This window comes from Microcebus murinus, chromosome 27 (assembly GCF_040939455.1).
Source record: "Microcebus murinus isolate Inina chromosome 27, M.murinus_Inina_mat1.0, whole genome shotgun sequence".
Lineage (NCBI taxonomy): Eukaryota > Metazoa > Chordata > Mammalia > Primates > Cheirogaleidae > Microcebus > Microcebus murinus.
This window is the reverse complement of record NC_134130.1, coordinates 303,961-320,338: the sequence shown is the minus strand read 5'-3', so window position 1 is coordinate 320,338 and position 16,378 is coordinate 303,961. Positions and strand designations below refer to the sequence as shown.

At 42.9% G+C, this 16,378-nt stretch overlaps 1 protein-coding gene across 1 annotated transcript; it reads right to left on the bottom strand.

Annotated features, from left to right (window-relative positions):
- Positions 1-1,154: 1,154 nt before the first annotated feature.
- Positions 1,155-12,512, bottom strand: ZNF490 (zinc finger protein 490). The gene is made up of 4 exons (XM_020283916.2): positions 12,329-12,512; positions 7,501-7,627; positions 7,246-7,306; positions 1,155-6,646 (listed from the first exon to the last, which is right to left on the bottom strand). The coding sequence occupies exons 1-4, from the start codon at positions 12,329-12,331 to the stop codon at positions 5,317-5,319; spliced, it is 1,521 nt and encodes a 506-aa protein (XP_020139505.1). The 5' UTR covers positions 12,332-12,512; the 3' UTR covers positions 1,155-5,316.
- Between the last annotated feature and the right edge of the window lie 3,866 nt (positions 12,513-16,378).

The window sequence follows — 16,378 nt, the reverse complement described above, 5'->3', positions numbered from 1 at the left end:
CTTGGCCTCCCAAAGAAATGGCATTACAGGCATAAGCCACCATGCTCAACCATTTTTATTTTTTGTTTCATCTGGGGTAAATAGCGGACTTTTTTTCTTTGAGACAGGATCTTGCTCTGTCACCCTGGCTAGAGTATAGTGGTATCATAGCTCACTGCAGCCTCAAACTCCTGAGGTTGAGTGATCCTCCTGCCTCAGTTTCCCAAGTAGCTGCAACTGCAGGTACGCACCACCATGCCCAGCTAATCGAACTCCTGACCTCAAGGGATCCTCCTGCTCCTGCCTCCCAATGTGCTAGGATTACGGGCAAAGTACACCTTCCCTAGCGTAGTATTTTTTTTTTTTTCCTAAGAGAATCAGTAGGGATTTCTACATAGGAATTTCATCATCTGCAAAACTGTAATTTTATTTTTTCCTGTCCAATATGGATGACTTTTTTTTTTTTTTTTGAGACAGAGTCTCACTCTGTTGCCCTGGCTAGAGTGCGGTAGCATCAGCCTAGCTCACAGCAACCTCAAATTCCTGGACCCAAGTGATCCTCCTGCCTCAGCCTCCTGAGTAGCTGGGACTACAGGCATGTGCCACCATGCCCAGCTAATTTTTTCTGTATATTTTTAGTTGGCCAATTAACATCTTTCTATTTTTAGTAGAGACGGGGGGTCTCTCTCTTGCTCAGGCTAGTTTTGAACCCCTGATCTCGAGCAATCCACCCGCCTCAGCCTCCCAGAGTGCTAGGATTATAGGTGTGAGCCACCACGCCCGATCTGGACTTTTTTTTCTTATTTCTCTGGCTAAAACTTGTAATGCTATCTTGAACATAAGTGGTAAGAGCGGGCACCCTTGCCTTATTATGTTCAGGAAGTTTCTATTCCAAGTTAAGTGCTTATTATGAAGTAAAGGTGTCCAATTTTGTCAAGTACTTTTAGTATTCAATTTCCAATTGGTTCAAATTACAAACCTTTGTTTCAGCTTTGTGTCCCTCCCTCCCACTCTATTTTTTGTTTTCCATTACTGATAAAACTTCAGGGAGAAGGTCCTCCATAATGTAATAATTGTTATTTTTTTCCGCCAGAGATTCTCAAAAGAATAATATCAGGGTTATGGGCTGCTTGAATCCCTTTAGTGTGGCTATAAAGGAATACCTGAGACTGGGTAGTTTTAAAAAGAAGTTTATTTGGCTCACAGTTCTGCAGGCTGTACAAGAAGCAGGGCACCAGCTTTTTGTTGCTTTCTGGTGAGGACTTTGGTGCTGCATCAAAAGAGGGTGGAGGGTCTCAGCAGGCACATGCAAAGAGGGACCAAACAAGAGGAGGAACTCTGCTTCAAAACCCACTAGTGGGAACCAATCTGTTCCTGAGAGAAGTAGTCATGTGTTACCAGAACAAGAACTTACTTACCACTGTGAGAACAGAACAAAGTCTTTCCTGAGGGATCTGCCCCATCACACAAACTCCTCCCACTGGGCCTAAAACCAACACATTGGGGATCAAATTTCAACAGCAGTTTTGGTGGAGACAGACCACATCCAAACCATAGCAGGGCCTCCTGTATGGCAATAGAAGCTTCACAGTTTAAGGACATCAAGCTTGGTTCAGGTTTGAACTAACACCTATGCTCAACGCCAGGGATGCCATGGGTTTTGTCCCTGATAAGCTACACTCGGGGTCTTTGTTCAGCCAGAGGCAGGGGGCAGCAGCGGCAGCAGCAGCAAGGCACATAAGTGTCCTGGTGAGTGTGATTGGTAATTGTCCTGGTAATTTTAAGAGTGACTGCTCTTTTAGGAATGACCACCCAACATGCATGGGATACAGTCTCACCAACAACCCCTAGCCTAGACCTATAGGTCAAGGCCAAAGCCCACCATCAGCTACAGCTTCATTCTAAAACACAGACAGGTCTAGGTGAAAATGCCTGACTCAAGACCACTTTAAGGAGGACCCAAATTCCACATTCCTGCTCCTCAGTGCTAAGGACTTCTGGAAAGTGCCTACTCTGGTCATCTAAATTAAGAATTGGGGCTTGGTAGGCCTCTACAACACAGAGCAGCAAGCAGCAGCTGAAGGTGCATGCCAGCCATCAGGCCACAGGGGAGGTTAATGACAAAACAAAAGACAGACCCAGAGGGTGGTGATCACTAGATATCCTGCTAAAGGTGCCAACTGTTATGGTCACCTGAAAAGCTGTCGTTCTAATGCTGACACGGGTGAGTATGTGACACACACAAACTGAGAGAGTATGAAAGGCTTATTACTCATATAATTGAGGTCACAGGGAGAGCAGGGAAATCCTCTAAAGCAGGCATGAAATGGCATGAGAGAGCAAAACAATTACCATTCATATCCCTTATGAATATTGATGCAAAAATATTCAAATAAGTAGCAGCAAGCCATAGTGGGCAACACAACGAAAGCATTATGCAACATAACAAAGTGAGATTTACGCCTGGAATAAAAAGATGGTTCAAGATATGGAAATTGAGTCATGTGATAATACACATTAGCAAAACACAATAGGAAAATAGCAATCATCCCAATGGATGCAAAAAAGCATTTGACAAAATCCAACACCCATTCACTATAAAAACCCACAATAAACTTGGAATAGAACTTCCTCAAATTGCTATAAGCCATATATGAAAAACCCACATCATCATTCTTGATGGTGAAAAAACAGATTTTTAATATCTAAGATAAAAGACAAAACAAGGATATCTTCTCTCACCAGTTCTACTCAAAGTGTTAAGAAAGCTGGTCCCAGGAAAATCAGACAATAAAAGCATTCCAGATTAACACATATACACAAAATCCCATAGACAAACAAAAATTATAAACATTTTGTCACTATACTCAGATGAACAAACCCAGACACAGGCACATAAACTCACAATCCCACGGACTAAACAGCCCGGACACTGAAAGATGATCCCAAAGACACACAGACCCTGGCTGTTCTGATCTCATCTCTGTGCTTCTCTGGCTCCTTAGGAATGATACATTGTATATTTTTGCTCCTTTTCTTGTGTGCTGGAATGTAAGTACCAAGGGACAGAGATGTTAGCACATCTTTGTTCTCCAAATCAATTAGAGAACCTGTCACATACAAGAGACTAGTATTTACTGAGTATCAGGACTCAGACACACACATAAATGGGTTCAGATCCACACATAAATGGGTTTTATGCAATCCTCATCATAGACCAAAACATATCAGATCTTCAAAGACTGAACTGTTCTCACAGCCATCCCATGTGCCAGAGAGGTAGTCCTTGGCCCCCAAACCAATCACAAAGGTGGCTCCTTGAGCCGATTCTAATGGTAAGGGGATTTCATACTTCTGGAGCAGAGTACAAAAATATTACCTCTATAAGAGCACAAAATGGGACCCCAAGAATACAAAAAGGTGGGCCTGCAATAGGTTGAGTAATAACGTCCCAGCCCCTCAAAATGTTCTAAATGTTTCCAGAAATATATCCCACATGATCCGATCCTTACTCAGTTTGCTTTTCCACTGAGACCTCAGTGAGAGCAGCAAGGGCTGCTCACGGCTCATCAGACATGCCCGCCATTGCACACTTATCGGTAGCCATCACCTCCAGAAGCCACATCCGCTGGCAAACCTTGCTCCAATTACCCTCATGGGGCCCTACGGTATTCCCGGAGGCCTTGGATGCTGCCACTTGACCCATACCTACTGTTGGGGGAGGGTGTAGGCCTAGAGAGCTCAGACTATAGGTCTCCAGGTAAGAGAAAGATCACTTTCAAGGCCCAGAGAAAGAATGGAGGTTGTCACAAGGGCTGATAGTGACCTCTTTCCCTTCATATTGCCACTTCCCTTCCAGGACACTCTGATTTGTTCTGCAAGAAACAGGGGGCACTGCTTCTGACAAACAAAGGGCCCAACACCTACTACCCCTACTCAATTCACAAGAGAGAAATCATCAGTGGCTCCAGAAGGCAGTTGATTGGGAGCTTACCTGGCCTGACAGGGATGATGTGAAGAGTCACCTCTTGGACTATGAAGCATAACTGACACTAGCATTTTCCATGCACCACAGGGCTGCTGCACACACAGGAGCAGAGCACCACAGCAGCTCTGCAGGGTGGGTACTGTTCCCAAAAGTAGATGCTGGTTTTGGTGGGGAGGATATAAAACTAGCCCTCAAGCAGTACACATTCAGCATGCATTGAGGTGAGAAGGGCTAAAGCACAGTCAGTGCATACACCACTGAACATCTCAGAGTAGAACGAGCCAGAAAGTTTGGAGTAGGCAAGTTAGGGCAACCAGGAACTTTGAGTGTGTTCTACAGCTAAGACATAGCAAGGTGGGTCTTTGCAACATCATTAGTGGTTTTGAGACTATTCTGTGGTGGCTGGCGCAGAGCTAGTGATTATGGGAGAGTGAATATTGTGTGGCCCAGGGGTATGTGTCCTGTGGCATGTGTTCAGCCATTGCTTCTTCAGCCCTCTCACCTGAGAACCATCTGAGGTTGCCACAGAGAAAGGTTCCAGTGTGAGGCAAGACTGAATTTTTAAACATGTTTCCAGTAAGCATACACAGCGTAGGCTTGAAATGGGAAAATGAAGGCTGGAAACGGCCTTGTTGACGCCCATAAATTAAGAAGTCTCCACCCAGATCCCACTTCGGGAAAACTATGGGATGCAATTTTGTTTCAGAACCACAGCATTCCCACAGATCTGACCAGAAGCAACTGGTTTAAATACTGATTCTGGGAGCCCTATCACTTCTTTCTAGCCATGTGTGTGAGCTGAGAGCAGGTACCATGCTAGAAGTTGTTTCCTAACTACAGACTAGGTTCTAAGAAAGGCCTGTTAGGGCCCAAGTCCTTCAATTCTTCCTAAGCAGGCTCCCTAGGTGGAAGAAATATTATACACATAATTGAAGGACTTTCCATATCAATTACACTAAAGAAGTTGCTCTCCAGTATGAGTGGTTTTGTGGTTTCACAATGAAATGGGAAGAATAATTACCCACATTGTTTACAGAGGTTGTCTCCAGCATACATTCTCATGTGTCCTCAAAAGATTGTGTGAATTGAAGGCTTTCCCACATTCCTTAACATTCATAGGGTTTCTCTCCAGAGTCCTTTCATATATTTACAAGCCTAGGAGAATGGAAGGTTTTCCCACATTTTAAAAAGACTTTACTGCAACATAAGTCACATCTTTGAAGTGAATTAGGACAACTGAAGGCTTAATCGCATTGTTTACATTCATATAATTTCTCTCTGGTGTGAGTTCTCTCATACATTTAATAGGAACTAGAACAACTGACAACCTACCAACATTGCTTACATTCTTAGGGTTTCTCTCTAGTATGAGTGCTTTCATGTAACTGAAAAGACCTTGAATAACTGAAGGCTTTACCACATTCTTTACATTGATAGGGTTTCTCTCTAGTGTGAGATCTTTTATGAACCTGAAGGGATCTGGAAAAACTGAAGGCTTTACCACATTCCTTACATTCATAGGGTTTCTCTCCAGTGTGAATTCTTTTGTGTACTTGAACAGAACTTGCACAAGTAAAGTATTTACCACATTCCTTACATTCAAAGGGTTTCTCTCCAGTGTGAGTTCTTTCATGCCTTTGAAGGTGACTGAAAAAAATGAAGGTTTTACCACATTGTTTACATTCATAGGGTTTCTCTCCAGCATGAGTTCTTTCATGCATGCGAAAGTGATTGGAATAAAGGAAGGCTTTACCACACTGTTTACATTCATAAGTTTTCTCTCCAGTATGAGTTCTTTCATGTATTTGAAAGTAACTTGAACAAATGAAGGTTTTACCACATTGTTTACATTCATAGGGTTTGTCTCCAAGATGAGTTCTTTCTTGCACTGCATAGGAATTATCAGACTTGAAGACTTTCCCACATTCCTTAAGTTTATAAGGATGAACTCTGGTATGCGTTATCATGTGTCTCCGATGGTTTGAGTGAAAAAAGAAGGCTTTCCCACATTCTTTACATTCATAGGGTTTCTCTCCACTATGAGTTCTTTCGTGACTTCGTAAGTACATAGGACAGCTGAAAGCTTTACCACATTGCTTACATTCATAAGGTTTCTCCCCAGTGTGAGTTCTTTCATGTCTTTGAAAAGGCTGGATATGATTAAATGCTTTTCCACATTGTTTACATTTGTAGGGTTTATCTCCAGTGTGATTTCTTTCGTGATCTCGTAAGGAACTGAGAAACTTGAAAGCTTTCCCACATTCCTTACATTCATAAGGTGTCTCTCCAGTATGAATTCTTTCATGGCTTCTAAAGGAAAAGAGAAATCTGAATGCTTTCCCACATTCCTTACATTCATACGGTTTCTCTCCAGTGTGAATTCTTTCATGGATTCGAATGCTGTGGTAACGAGTGAAGGTTTTCCCACATTCTTTACATTTATATGGCTTTTCTCCATGTTCCTGTTCCTGATATTCATTTGTTTTCTTTTCAGTGTGAGATTTCATGTGCTCATTAAGCAATGAATGATGCATGAAGAGCTTCCCACACATGCTGCATTCACATGGTTTTACTTTAGTAGAAGTTTCCTTGATAATAATAAGATTTGGAATCTGGCTAGTGCTTTTTCCATATTGATGACCTTCTTTACTTTTACAAAGTCTTGCAACCATGTGACCTCTGTAAAAAAATGAGTGACACATTATTAGTGGCTTTTTTACTAACAATTTTATAATTAGAATTATTATTCTAATTATTTATTATTCTAAGTGATTATTCTATTATTATTACTATTCTAATAATAATAATTTGTAATTATTATTACTATTCTAAGTGATTTATTTTTATACCCTAAACATTTTTCATGAAACATTTTTGGAGAAAATTTTCTAAGAATGAATAAATTTGAAGGTGTGCTTATTATTTTGCTTGTTTTTGTTGCTGTTAAGAAACAAGGTCTTACTCAGTTGTCCTGGCCAGAGTATACTAACACAATCACTGCAATCTCCAACTCCTAGGTCCAACTGATCCTCCCACTTCCACCTCCCACCACCACACCTAGCTAATTTTTTTTCCCTTCGTAAAGACAGGGTCTTGCTGTGTTACCCAGGCTGGTCTCAAACTCCTAGCCTCAAAGGGTCCTCCAGCCTTCACCTCCCAAAGTCCTGGGATTACAGACATGAGCCACAGTGTCCAGCCCATTTGCTTATTTTTATAATTTCATGCAATACTAAGATTGTCTCATGGGCCACATAAGTACTCTGGTGAATACAACTCACCTTAGATTTCTCCTCTGGTTTTTGTGGTCATCTTCAATGTCCTGGTCATTCCATTTTTTCCCTAAAATGCAGACCCAGAAAACTTATTATAAAATATAGAAAATTATAACATTCTAGGTCCACGGTTAATTGTGACCCAGTATGGATTATCCACCAAAGTATTCTCCTTCCAAATTTCAAATCTTGAAACACAGTTAATGAGCAAGCAACACTTATGTTCTACTTAACTAAGCAGAGAAATGTTGTTATTCTTACCTATACAGGCGAGGTTATTGAAGGTTTCGCACATTACATCTCTGTAGAGTGTTTTCTGTGAAGAATCCAGCAAAGTCCACTCCTCCTGGGTAAAGTTCACAGCCACATCCTCAAAGGAGACTGAGTCCTAAAACATCCCATGTGTACACGAAGATGGGTGAGACTGGCAGCACTAAGGATCTATACACAATTCATAAGAAGTTCACATACAATTCTGTGATCTATAAACATTTAGTGTATGGCTTGGTTCTCAGAACTGTATCCACAATCACTTCCTGATAAATGCAACACTATCATAAACACACAGAAATTACTTCTATATTTTAACTGATCACTGGAAGCCTCATTATTCTCTAATGGCAGACTCAAAACCACCTTAGAGAAATGAAAGGGAAAGAGGGAGACTATACAAATGAAATAAATTTTAAGACCATCAATTCTGTGTGAGAAAAACCTCTATCGTTTCCCATCTTGTAACATACCACATAGCTCTGTGTCATTTCATGATACATGGGGTCAAATCTGTATGAGGTTTTAGTAAATGAATACACCCATAAGAAATGTAAGATATTCTTCTAATCCCATCAAAAAAACATCAGAGACCACGAAGAGTCTGTGGAAAGCCAAAGTGTAACAAGAAGCCACTGGCCATGTTGTCCTGAAGGACACCAGGCCATTAGAAATATGCACATTCAGCTGGTTGAATTAATATATACCTTTGCAGAGTATTAATTTGTGTAAAAATTATCACAAGTTCAGTTTTCTCTTTTTCTCTTTGTCACATTTCATGGTTCTAGAAGTTATTGAGAAGTTAGAAAACAGGCATGATAAAGCACAGCAACTTAGACCTTTACAAAATCCCTATACTCATGAGAAAGTTTATTACTCACACCCTTGAGATCTCAGAGAAAGCAGGGCAAGTACTCAAGTAGTTGTAAAATGCCTGTAAGAGCAAGAAAAGGAGCCTGGCTAGTGAATTTTGTTGAGGTTAGGGAATGGGCTGGTGTGAGAGTTTAAGCACACAGGCAGGAGCTTATGTGAATTAGATGTCTTGCCAGCACCAAATGAGGGTGACCTGGCATTTCCTCCTTTCCATATCTGGATGTGGGACACAAGGGTGGAAAGCAGGAATAAAGTTTTAAAGCTGTCAGGTGTCAAACATCAAAAAAATGAAGTCAGAGACGTCTAATGCCTGATCTGACAAGTTAGGAGTTTAGAAGCTGTCATCCCCATCCATGGAAGTAAAAAGCACACTTAAAATGAATAACTCTTCTTAGATCCATCAAAGTATTGAAGCCATAGGGCAAAGTTTTACCCCCAAACTTGGAGAGACAGACAAAAAAATGTAACTATTTTGTAAAAGCTCAGATCATTCTGCTGTTCTTAAGAAGGCCTGTCCTCACAAGAATCTATTTCAACAAGGCGTAACTAGGATTTTACCATAGTCTAACAGACATGGAGGTGTGACTGAGAAGCAGATGTGAAGGCAAAAGTTTTTTCAATTCCCAAAACCAAATACGTTGTATCTTTTCCAAAACCACTTCTCCAACTCTCTGACACCAACTACATGTTCTAAAATTCAATTGAATTCTAATAGTAAATACCAGGTATTAGTGTCAGAATCCACAGATTAAGGGCTCAGTCCCACAAGACTGCCCACATGCTGGACACCAGCCCAGCCTAGTCATACTTCTATTGAGCTAAATAGAATTAAGGGGATTCACACAATACCCCTTGTAGTTTAATAATCCATTAGAACATCTCTCAGAACACAGGAGAGCCTATAACTTAATATTACCATTTTAGTACAAAGAATTTAACTCAAGAACAGCCACATAGAAAAGGTGCATAGGTCAAAGTATGAGCTAATGCATGCATACCCATGCATTCCCGGGGTTTGCCAACCTATTAGCACCTCAATGCAATCACCAACCTGAAAGTTCTCTGAACCCCGATATTTATGGGCTTACATGGAAGTCTTATTAAGTAGATAAGATTGACTAAATCATTGAGTATCTGTGATTAGCTCAATCTCCAGCCCCTTTTCCCTCCAGTAAAGTTGGGGGTATGGCCAAAAGTTCAAGGCAGGCTACCTTTCTGGTCATCAATTCCCACCCTGAATTTTGGAGTTACTTCTTTACAACAAATGTAGATCCTATCACCCTTACCACATATGAAAGTCCAGGGGATTTAGGAGCTCTTTGCTAGGAACCACACATAAAAACCAAATGTCTTCCTTATCAAACCACAGTTCAGGGGTACAGCTCACCAAAAAGCTAAGACATAATTATAAGATCATAGCATTTTTCCCCTCCACCCACAGCTTAACAGTGCGTCATTAGAGCTTCTGATTAAAAATAGTTGGATATAGCCAGGTGTGGTGGCTCATGCCTGTAATGCCAGCACTCGGGGAGGCTGAGGTGGGAGGATCCATTGAAGCCAGGAGTTTGAGACCAGCCTGAGCAACATATCAAGACCCTGGCTCTACAAAAAAAAATTTTTAAATTAGTTGGGCATGGTGGTATGTGCCTGTAGTCCCAGCTACTTGGTAGGCTGAGGTGGGAGGATCACTTGAGCCCAGGAGTTTGAGATTGCAGTGAGCAATGAGGATGCCATGTCACTCCAGCCTGGGCAACAGAGCAAGATCCTGTCTCTTAAAAAAAAAAAAAAAAAAAAACAGTTACAATGAAAGAATTGTCTACTGTTTGTTTCTGTACATTTCAAACTTGAAGTCCCTAGAGTATTCCCAAAATTATAGAAAAGATAAAACCAAGGAAATTTTATCCTCTGACACCTATCTACCAAAAATAAACAGCTTAAACCAGCAAGATAAATCTAAAACTTAAAGGCCTATTTACTTCAGTTCCTTTTCTCCAGTATACTATGTCCAGATTTTAACAAAAAAATCACAAGACATACTAAAAGACTTAAAAAACTGTTTGAAAAGCAAATGCAAGCACCATAATCAGATTCAGATATAAAGGAGATGCTGGAATCAGACTAGAAATTTAAATGAAGCCTGATTACTATGCTAAGGTTTCTAACAGAAAGAGTGAACAATATGCATGAACTAATAGGTAATTTAACCAGAGACATAATAATTCTAACAAAGAATCAAAAGGTAATGCAAGAAATAAAATACACTGCAACAGAAATGAAGCATGCACTTAAGGATGTATCAATACAGTAGAAGTATCTGAAGAAACAATCAGCAATCTTGAGGAAATGTCAATATAATCTTCTAAAACAGAAAAATGCAAAGGGAAAAAAAGAACAAAAACGACAAAACACAATATTTAAGAACTGTGGAAAAAAATGCAAAAGCTGTAACACACATAATGGGAATAACTAAAGAAGAATGACTGAGAATTTCCCCCATGATAGAAATCAAAGCACATATCCAGGAATCTCAGAGAATACCAAGCAGCATAAATTTCCAACAACCCAAACCCAGGCGCATATATATATATATATATCTTTTCCAAGATATATATGTATATATATATGAGAATTTAAATACCCCGATTTCACATCTTTAGGTTCTCTTTCCTAAAAAGAACAGAAATTCTGTTTGTTCCAGAATATTCTTGTTTTATGGACATCTTACCTCACTATCAACTCACATTTTCCCCTGTGAAACTAAAAATCCTATATTCAAACAAGGGAACAAGACCACTCGGTGCAGGCCTGGCGTGGTGGCTCCTGCCTATAATCAGGGCACTTTGGGAGGCCCAGATGGGAGGATCACTTGAGGCCAAATTGGAGGTAGTTGGAGACCAAGCTGAGCAACATAGCAAGACCTAATCTCTACAAAAAATACAAAAATGAGCTTGGCATGGTAGCATGAGGTTGAGGCAGAGGATCGCTGGAGCCCAGGAGAGTAATGTTGCAGTGAGCTATGAATACACCAGTGCCAGTGCCCTCTAGCCCACGACAGAGGTCTCAAAAAAAAAAAGGATTACCAAAATGGTGCGGTGGCTCACGCCTGTAATCCTAGCACTCTGGGAAGCGGAGGCGGGAGAATCGCATGAGGTCAGAATTTCAAGACCAACCTGAGCAAGAGAGAGACCCCCATCTCTAGTAAAAATAGAAAAAAAAAAAAAAATGAGCCTGGCATGATGGCGTGCGCCTGTAGTCCCAGCTGCTACAGAGGCTGAGGCAGGAGGATTCCTGGAGCCCCCGAGTTCGAGGCTGCAGTGAGCTATGAAGACACCACTGCGCTCTAGCCCGGGCCACAGGGTGAAACCCTGTCTCAAAAAAATAAATAAATAAATAAATAAACCCCGTATTCAGAAGGTCACACACTTTGGCCGGCTTGAGAGCAGAGGCCCCCGGAGTGGGCCAGTCCCTGGTGACCGGGGCCGGGGCGTCTGGGCAGCGTGCGAGCTCCGAGCGACCTCCTGTCCCCGGGCGGCGGAGAAATGCTCCCTCCCCCGGGGCTGCAGCTCTCCCAAGTCAGGGAACTCCGTGCATCCGCCTCAAGGTTACGACACACGCGAGTTCTCACAGGCGCGGCCGCCGCCACACGCCGAGTCGGGACCCTCCCGCCGTCACCGCACAGCCCGGGGCCGCGCGGGGCCGCCCGGACGGGGCGCCGGGCCGGGGTCGCCGCGCAGGGACCCGACAGGACGCCCGGGGCGCCCGGCTGCCGGCCCGGCCCCACCCCGCGGGCGGCAGGCACCGAGGGCCGCGTTGCGCCCCGCGGCGACTCGGGTCCGCAGACTCCCGAGCGGACCGCGGGGAGGACGGGGTCCCGCCACAGCCGGTTCCAGCCGGTTCCAATCACCCCCTCCTCCCCGCCTGGGGACGCCCGGCCCCGCACACTCACCATATTTCACCGGCTTCCGCCGCGTCCCGAAGTCCTCCCTCGGGATGTCTCGGTACCTGCAAGTCACAGCGCGACAAAGGCTGCGCCACGGCCGCCACCGAGAGTCCCGAAAGGCAGGTGGGACGCGGCGGCGCGAGCTGACAGGACGCGCCACGTCCGCACGCGCGAGCGGAGCGTGACCCCACGCGCCTTTCCGAGGCCGGCACTGATTGGGCAGCTGGCGCGGTCCCGCCCCTTCGTCCCTGAGTGACAGCCGAGCAGGGGGACACGTGGTTCAGCCAGGCGGCTTCGGCTAGGGCTTTTCCTTCCGCGGGTATTTGCATTTAAGGAGAATTTGTTCTGTGCGCCAGGTTTATTTTTAAGAGTGTCTATTCAGCAGTGTTAAGTACATTCGCCTTGTGAAACCAGTCTCTAGAACTGCGTTCATCTTGCAAATTTAAAGCTCTATAAGTCCCCGTTCACTTCTCCCCACTCTGACACCATCCTTCTACTTTTTGGCTGTATTAATTTGATTGTAGGTGCCTCACATACGTGGAATCATATAGCATTTGTCCTTTTATGACTGGCTTATTTCACTTAGCACAATGTCCTCTGCATATGTCAGAATTTACTTTTTTTAAAGCCGAATACTATTCCATTGTATGTATGTACCACGTGTGGTTGGTCTGTTCACCCTTTCATAGACACTTGGGTTGCCTTCAACTTTTGGCTACTGTGAATTATGCCGATAAGAACCAGAGTGAACAAATATCTGTTTGAGTTACTGCTTTCAATTCTTTTGGGTATACTCAGAAGTGGATGTCGGGCTGGATATCAACAGGGGAAAAAAAGCCAAACTCTGTAAAGTAATTCTTTTTTTTTTTTTTTTTTTTTTAATTTTGAGACAGAGTCTCACTCTGTTGCCTGGGCTAGAGTGCCAGGGCATCAGCCTAGGTCACAGCAACCTCAAACTCCTGGGCTCAAGCAATCCTCCTGCCACAATGTCCTGAGTAACTGGGACTACAGGCATGTGCCACCATGCCTGGCTAATTTTTTCTATTTTTGGTAGAGACGAGGATCTCACTCTTGCTCCAGCTGGTCTCAAACTCTTGAGCTCAAACAATTCGCCCACCTCGGCCTCCCAGAGTGCTAGGATTACAGCCACTGTGCCCAGCCCCTGTAAAGTAATTTTAAAGAGATTTACTTTGAGCCAAATTTTAGGACTATGACCCGGAGTCACATCCAACAAGCCTTGAGCAAGTAGACGTGCTGTGGTTGGGTTACAGTTTGGTTTTATATATTTCAGGGAGACGGGGGTTACAGGTAAAGTCATAAATCAATACATGGGAGGCATACATTGCTTTGGCCCGAAAAGGTGGGCCATCTCGAAGTGGGGGCTTACAGGTTATAGATGGGTTTAAAGATTCTTTGGCTTGTAATTTGTTAAAGATGTGAAACTTTGTCTAAAGGCTTGGAGTATTTTAACGGAAAGAGCTGCTTATCAGGGATAAGCCACCAGACATATATTTGTTGTGTAAACTGAGGACCACTAGGTTTGTCTTGCATACCCTTAGGCCTGTTAATGGGTTACCAGGGATGTCCCCAAGAAGGGAGAGGGGCATGATAAGGCATGTCTGACCTCCCTCCTCCTGGTAGGCAATTTAGTTTTAGGATATTCCTTTGGCCATGAGGGGGTCGATTTAGTCAGCCAATGGGGGTTAAGCTTAAAATTTTATTTTAGTTCACATGGATCATACAGTTACTTTATTTTTAAGGTTTTGAGAAGCTGCCATACTCTTTTCCCTAGTGGCTGCATCATTTCTCATTCCTACCAACAGTGCACAAGGATCTCAATTTGTGCTTGCTTTTTTTTTTCTTCTTCTTTATATATATTTTTTAGTTCTTTTTTTCACTGCCAAGTCTTGCTTCAAATCAATTTGTGCTTTCACTTACTTCAAGGTGTCCCTTGAAATACAAAAGTTATTAATGTTGATGAAGACCAAATAATCTATTTTTGTTTTGCTGAATTTCCTATTGGTGTTATATGTAAAAAAAATTTTTTTCCTGAGACAGGGTCACTCTGTTGCCTGGGCTAGAGTGCAGTGGCATCACCATAGCTCACTGCAACCTCAAACTCCTGGGCTCAAGTGATCCTCCTGCCTCAGCCCCCTAAGTAGCTGGGACTACAGGCATGCACCACCATGCCCAGATAAGTTTTTCTGTTTTTAGTAGAGATGATGTGTCACTCTTGTCCAAGATGTTCTTAAACTCCTGGCCTCAAGTGATCCTCCTGCCCCAGCCTCCCAAAGTGCTGGGATTACAGGCATGAACCACCATGGCCTACCAAGAATTCTTTTTTTTTTTTTTTTTTTGAGACAGAGTCTCGCTTTGTTGACCAGGCTAGAATGAGTGCCGTGGCGTCAGCCTAGCTCACAGCAACCTCAAACTCCTGGGCTTGAGTGATCCTTCTGCCTCAGCCTCCCGAGTAGCTGGGACTACAGGCATGCGCCACCATGCCCGGCTAATTTTTTTTATATATATATCAGTTGGCCAATTAATTTCTTTCTGTTTATAGTAGAGACGGGGTCTCGCTCTTGCTCAGGCTGGTTTTGAACTCCTGACCTTGAGCAATCCGCCCGCCTCGGCCTCCCAAGAGCTAGGATTACAGGCGTGAGCCACAGCGCCCGGCCCCTACCAAGAATTCTTTGCCAAAGACAAAGGCATAAATATTTTCCCCTATGTTTTTTTCTAAACATGTTATAGTCTTACCTCTTACATTTTGGTCTTTGAGCTCTTTTGGTAAATTATGATATGTGGGGTTGGAATTAAACCTTATTTTTTTTTTTTTTTTTTTGAGACAGAATCTCACTCTGTTGCCCGGGCTAGAGTGCCATGGCATCAGCCTAGCTCACAACAACCTCAAACTCCTGGGCTCAAGCAATCCTTCTGCCTCAGCCTCCCAAGTAGCTGGGACTACAGGCATGGGCCACCGTGCCCAGCTAATTTTGTCTATATATTTTAGTTGTTTGTGTATATATTTTTGTTAATATATTTAGTTTAAATTAAATATATTAATTTTCTTTCTATTTTTAGGAGAGATGGGGTCTTGCTCTTGCTCAGGCTGGTTTTGAACTCCTGACCTTGAGCAATCTGCCCACCTCAGCCTCCCAGAGTGCTAGGATTACAGGCGTGAGCCACTGCGCTTGACATAAACCTTATTATTTTTTATGTCGCTATCCAGTTGTCACAGGACCAATTTGTGAAAAATAATATTATTTCTCTATTCCTGGCACTGTTTTTAAAAATCAATTGACTATATATGTATGGGTTTATTTCTGCAATTTCAATTCTATGCCATTGATCTCTACGTCTAAATTGCCTTATGGGCTGGGCGCAGTGGCTCATGCCTGTAATCTTAGCACTCTGAGAGGCCGAGGCGGTAGGACCGCTCAAGGTTAGGAGTTCAAGACCAACCTGAGCAAGAGCGAGACCCTGTCTCCACTAAAAAAAAAAAGAAAGAAAGAAATTGGCCAACTAAAAATACATAGAAAATATTAGCCGGGCATGGTGGCGCCTGCCTGTAGTCCCAGCTACTCAGGAGGCTGAGGCAGGAGGATCGCTTGAGCCCAGGAGTCTGAGGTTGCTGTGAGCTAGGCTGATGCCACAGCACTCTAGCCCAGGCAACAGAGTGAGACTCGGTCTCAATCAATCAATCAACAAATAAATAAAAATAAATTGCCTTATGTATTAGACATTGCAATTTTGGTGCTACTAGAAACGGAATGACACAAATTGTAAATCAGAAAACCACGGGAGTTCTTCCCAGTTTGGAGAACAGTAATAGTTACCTTCACTACGCAGCCTATCATGGGTTTTTCTCTCCAAATCCCAAGTGATTTCCCAGTTAACACTCTGCCAGGAACTATGGCTATTTAGAGCACAAATATCCAAGTTATAATTGAAGCAAACTGCAGAAATAGGGTATCATTTTGAGTACCATCCCAGTTTACTGGAAAAGAAGGTTGTGATATTCTGAAATATAGATTTTGTATTTTATCCAGCTCCTGGGTC

Excerpts from the sequence above, each read along its gene's own strand:
- ZNF490 (XM_020283916.2), bottom strand. Across the intron at positions 7,307-7,500 it reads CAATAACCTCGCCTGTATAG|GGAAAAAATGGAATGACCAG; the intron begins GTAAGAATAACA and ends TCTGCATTTTAG. Across the intron at positions 6,647-7,245 it reads AACCAGAGGAGAAATCTAAG|AGGTCACATGGTTGCAAGAC; the intron begins GTGAGTTGTATT and ends ATTTTTTTACAG.